General features: G+C 34.6%; 1 protein-coding gene across 1 annotated transcript in view; it reads right to left on the bottom strand.

The window, feature by feature from the left end:
- Positions 1-293: 293 nt before the first annotated feature.
- Positions 294-6000, bottom strand: part of RASSF9 (Ras association domain family member 9) — a 28198-nt gene continuing 22491 nt past the window's right edge. The window contains exon 2 of the mRNA XM_046010600.1: positions 294-5275. Within this exon, the coding sequence (XP_045866556.1) occupies positions 4015-5275 (1261 nt within the window). The 3' untranslated portion in view covers positions 294-4014. The remainder of the gene's footprint in view (positions 5276-6000) is intronic.

The following is a 6000-nucleotide window of genomic DNA, read 5'->3' as shown; positions in this document are numbered from 1 at the left end:
ACATTATATACAATCTTTTAGTAGAGTCATTTCATGCTCATTTATAGAATGATGAAATGATTTTCTTAATTTTCAAATGATTTGGTTATTAAAGATAGTTAAAATTAAAGACCTATTTTGAGAAATAAAGTAGTTACCAATTAAATAATAGCAGGGAAGATTTACACTTGAATATTATTACATTAAACTGTATTTCATACTAGAAAGCAAGATACCAGTTCATAAAACCGCCATCTAGTGTAAAAGTGAGGATGTTCTTTCACGACAAATTGAAACAGATATGTATGAAACCTAACAAAAAGTTTTATTAGGTCTTATTTGCTATATATTCTCATGAAATAATATCTGATCTTACCTTGTGTAAGTTAATTCAGCAATTATTTAATTCTGACTAATATAACATTTATTTTTAATATAGCCAAGGGACATACCCAAAAAGACAAGCAATGTCACACGAAAGGGTACAACTATTTCTTTTATTATTCTCGATTAGTTATACTTGAAGAAATTACAGATACTTTATATTTGTTACATAAGGTTTATTAAACCAGTCAGGTAGTATGAAAAGAAATAGCCTAATATTTAAAAAAAAAATCTGTATCTGGATTAAAAGGTATTCCTTTGTCAACTAGAAAAATACATTCTAAATAAAACAATAATCCCACTTTGAAAAACTATAAAATTCAGCCACAGAAATATATTTTGTCATGTACAGATGTTTAAATAATATAAAAATAAAATTTTAATGTACTAGAATAGCTTCTATACACTGAAGCCATTTATTTTTTTGAGTTAGAAAGAAAATAAAATAGGTATTTCATTTAGGATAATATTCCAAAGTCATTTTGTGTCTACTGCTTAAAATTCAGTTCTACAGAATACATATTTTTTCCTACCTGCATACAATGCAAAGGAAAATACCATAATTTAATCATTGAGAGGCTTTTAAAAAGACTATTTGTATTGCCTTAAATCAGTAACTGTGATTTAAAAATAAAATTTAAAAATTTACCAATTTAAAAATTTTTCAAAGCACAATGATTTCGTGCCTCTCCTAAAGAATTTGTAAGTAGAATTACTGTTTTAAGTCTGCTAAAATGCATATTTATATACAAAATGCATGAGCATCATAGAAATAATTTTTTAAATGGTTGAGGTTAAAAAAATAAAAAATGAAAAAAGTAAAGAAAATGGTTGCGGTCTTCTAAAATTTAGCATTTCAATTCAAAAACTGGGTGGGGCAAAGAAGTAAGGAGGTCGATTGGAAGGATTATAGTTAACAAGATAGAAGACAAAGTAATAAAACAATAAAAAAATACATTGGGAGAAGGAAGGTAGGTAAGTACGTAATAAATATGAGCTCAGCCATAATGTAAGTGCTCCTTTATGAAAAATACACCTAAAATAGTTGTGGGATCCAGGATAAAATATTGCAACTGATTGAATGGAATAAATGTTTCAGAGAAAACACAACATGTTAAAAAGACAAGGTGGGTGGGTTTCTGCGTATGGTGGATAGAGGGAAAATAGGCATTCCAAGGGGGAGGATGAACAAGGTGAAACCTAAGTTGTTACAAGAAGGAAGAAGAGTCCACTTTGGTTTGCTACTTCTAGCTGCATATAGGAATTTCTTGGTTAACCTGTTAGGCTATTCAAAAATTAATAAACACTTTAAAGATTCTATACAGAATTAAAACATTAAAGCCTCTATCAAGTTCTATATTTATAATTCAAATTCTCACTTTAATGAAGAATAGCTTAGTATCCAGAGATGAAGGCAATTGTAGTTAAGATTTATATCTGTATTAATATATTACTCTAAATTAGAGATTCAGCATGGTCACTGATGATTTAATATTGTAATGAGTCAAAAGCACAAATACATTTGTATAACTAAAAAACAACTAGAAGTTCTCAAGTATATCTGAAAAATCAACGGTTCTACTTTTTGAGAAGAGTTTTTAACATAATTTATTATAAAAATATAGGAGAGGTCCTTAGAATGTATGTACTGCACTATATAAAAGCAGAAGTTAATTCAAAGATTCTAAAATGAAATTATCTTTCCAGTCCTATTTCTTACCAGAACCTCTTTTGAATTCAGATAATTAATCAAATTATTTAACAGATAAGTAATGTTCTTTTCATTATTTTCTCACTAAGGAGTAATACAAAGAGATAGCTTTCACTTTTGGAAAATAAAATTGCAATTGGTTTATCACTGATGACGATCTTCTGAATTTAATCCCCAGTAGTGAACAATGAATATATCAAAAACTTGCCTTATTGCTGAATGATTTAATGGGATATTTGGCAAATAAACTTCCCTTTCTCAGATGACCATTCAATTCCTTTTTTTTTTTTTTAAATTAAATCCTTGTTACCATTATTACTTACTCTTTTTCACTATATTTTCCCTGGAATGGAAATTTCTACTTTCTTTACCACCAATTTCAATTAAAGCCTTTAGTAGTATCTTGGTGCAAGAAGTGATAACACAGATGCTCTCCAAAGTGAAATACTAAAGCATCCTAACTATCTTCCCAAATATTGGTGAAAAGCCTGGGGCTTAGAGAAATGAAAAACTAGCTTAAGAAACTCAGTTGAAACATGCACTATAGTGAGCATGGGAATAAAAGGGAATTATAAATACTGAAATCTTCACCAGTATCCACATTTTAAAACTAAGTAAAATAATATTCTTACATGTGTGCTGACACACAGGAAAAGTGTCAGCTAAAGAAAAAAAATAAACCACAGTAGTGTTTATTTAACAGTACAATAAAACAATAAAACGAATTGTTTACAATATGATTACATCACATGTTCCCTGGCAAGAAGCAAAGAAAGGAGAGAGGGAGGAAAACGTCTTAACTAAGCACCAGGCAAAACCAAGCCTCGTCCAGCACTGTAATGAGTGTCACTCAAGGTAGATCTAAATAATTTCTCAATTTGTTGGTTACTTACTAGCAACCTTGGGGAAGGAGTAGGAGTTAGAGTTAGTTGTTTTTCTTTTTTTTTTAATTTTTTTTTTTTAGTTTGCACCTTAGATGAAGTTTTACAGAGACAATCTGAATTATAAAAGGTTTTTGTCCATGTGAATTCCTCTCTGTAGGTTCAGAAGCAAAACGCTAATACTTAGGGTATAGAGAACTCTATTTTACCCACACAAAGGACACCAAGTTGCCTCTCTAGGAGGCTCTTTTGTGAACAGGGTGTAAATAAACAGGACTGTGACCCTGTAGTTTTTCTCTGTAGCCCACATCATACCTCACTCAAAAAACAAACCTGCACACACCATTTGTTTGATCAGAAGATTTGCTTTGTCAGAGAAAGCCCAGGCATAAGTCTTAATAACTTTAGCCATTTTTAGAAAAATTGCTCTTGTATGTAGCACTTGGACCTTTCTTGTCTATACCCCCACCCAATCCACTGCTGGTATTTGTACATGTCCCACTGGGAGCCCTTTCCGCTTTCTGTCGTCTGGGTCTAAACAAGCAGAGGGGTTCAGAAAGTCTCAGAGATAATTTACATTCTAAGTATCAATGAGAAGAACCAAGACCTGAATTAATACAGTTATAATAGCATAATTGTCATGTACATTACAGACTTAAAAATTCCAAAGATATAGCTTTGAAAAAATATGAAAACAGCACATTTTTAATTTTACTTGTTCATGTGTCTAGTTTCAATACATTGGCTGCAGTATTAAGAATTAGTTTTGCGTAAACCATTTCGCACAGAAGCTCCAAGGGATGATAATTCCCATCAAATCATTTCTGTTAGACACCTGCAAGCTATTTGTATTGCACTCCTAATAAACAGCTCCTCGTCTGAACTTGTAATAATTGGTGACTTTGGAACTTTTAAATCAAAAATAAACTTTCTCTCGTTTTTACTAACCACTGGATACTCAACATGATTTGCATCATTTTTCAGAATGTGATATTTAAAATAAAGTTTCCTATTAAACAAACATGAACATTAAAGTGGGTCAGAAACAAGCCATTCAAATTATGTTGACAATAGCACCACGTCTCCTCCAGTTATTTCTGAGTCCTGACTGTGGTTAGAGCTGATCCCAGTGTCCGAGTCTGTGTCATTTGTATATAAGTTAAACACTCGTTGAGTCAAGGACGGCACCTCCCCACTGCCGCTGGGGACCTCAGATTCCTTTCCCCTGTTTTCCTTTAGTTGGCATCCATCTTTGTTGCTAATATGCAGGGAATTGAGCTCCTTGGCCAGGAATTCATACTCTTTTGCTTTCATCTGAAGCAATGAGTCAGTGTATTTAATCTCTTTCTGGACGCCACTCAAGTGAGAGTGAATTTTCAAACCAGCTTTCATGCTTTTCTCCAAATCACACTTAACATTTTCTAAATTAGAGCTTTCAAGCTCACTTGCAGAGGCCCCTTCTGCATCTTCATTTATCTCTGTGCAAACACTTTTTACCTCTTTTTCTATTTCAGCAGAGAGCTTATCGATGAGCATTCTGTAATACGCTAATCTCTCCTCCAGGTGTCCAATTCCGTCACTTTCAGTCAGGTCGTCCAGACTCTGGCTTTCATCGGAAGGCAAGTCCAGCTTCTGCTCAATTTCACTGAAACTGGGCATTAAATATGCATCCTGGACATAATTTTCTCCATCATTTTCTACTCTATCCAGGTGGAACTTAGCCTCACACTTTTCAATTTCCAGATCCAGCTCTTTCATTCTCTTGACTTGCTGATGAATGGTGTGGTCCTGGGAAATAATCAGATGAACTAAGGTCTCCATGCTATCGCGGTCATGGGAAACTGTGTCCTGCTTAATTTTAGCCAGTTTCCGGAAAGTTTTTCTGACTATTCTTTTTTGCTTATCTGGTGGTAATGTCTTCATGTAGTTTGCTGGACTGAGTTCCCATACTTTTTCTGTGTTTTGCACTAATTTGGCTTCCGCTGTCCTCCACAATGGAACTGGAAGAAAAGCATCTGCTTTAACCAAGACAAATTGCATATTGGGCTGCTCATCTCCCCAGGCTTTCCAAAGCTTCAGGATTCTAGTTAGTGGAGGAAGAGCCCGTTCTGAACCCCTCCACTTTTCTATGATGCAGTAATCACTGGGCTTCCCCAGCAGAAACCGTTTCTCTCCAAATGTAGCCTCGTGTTCCTCAAGCAAAGCCTGGATGACATCAGCAGAGGTGGTGCGTTTAGTTAACCCACAGACAATCTTCTCTTCTTGGCAAACCCAAACCACAATTTCCTTCTCTTCTGAATCCATGTCTTTAGTGGGAGATCTGAAAGAAAAACAAAATACATTATATTTCTGTCGTCACCTGTGTACACTTAGAACCATGGTTTAACTTTAATACCCTTTTCAGATTTTATCCTTAATGAGAGATGCATCTTGAGGCTGAGACTACATATGAATCAGAAGTTTTACTGCAGGAAAAAAAAATCAGAAAATCAATCTTAATTTCCTTTTATTCCCTAGTGAGCTCTGGAAAGAACAAATTGTCACCAAAGACAACTGAGGCTATTTTATCTATAGAAGTCAGCCACAGGGGCGCCTGGGTGGCTCAGTGGGTTGGGCCTCTGCCTTCGGCTCGGGTCGTCGTCCCGGGGTCCTGGGCTCTCTGCTCAGCGGGGAGCCTGCTTCCCCCTCTCTCTCTGCCACTCTGTCTACTTGTGATCTCTCTCTGTGAAATAAATAAATAAAATCTTTAAAAAAAATAGTCAGCCACAATATAACTACAGTAGAACTGCTAGAGTTAAGATAATAGTCAAAGTGAAGATGAGTAAAGAGAGAAATATGACAATTTTTCCTGGAGCCTTAGGATTAAAGACCATGGAAGCATAGGTAGGAATGGTGGGGTGATACTGAAGTCAAAGAAGTAAAAATAGGCCATTACTGAAAACAGTCATACTTTCATTCAACAAATGTTTATTACATGCCTACCATGTGTTAGACATTTCTGAGGATACCAAAGGCAACACAGTACACAAAGGAGAAGACAACACA

The sequence above is a fragment of the Meles meles genome, chromosome 7 (assembly GCF_922984935.1).
Source record: "Meles meles chromosome 7, mMelMel3.1 paternal haplotype, whole genome shotgun sequence".
NCBI lineage: Eukaryota > Metazoa > Chordata > Mammalia > Carnivora > Mustelidae > Meles > Meles meles.
This window is presented reverse-complemented; position numbering and strand designations above follow the sequence as displayed.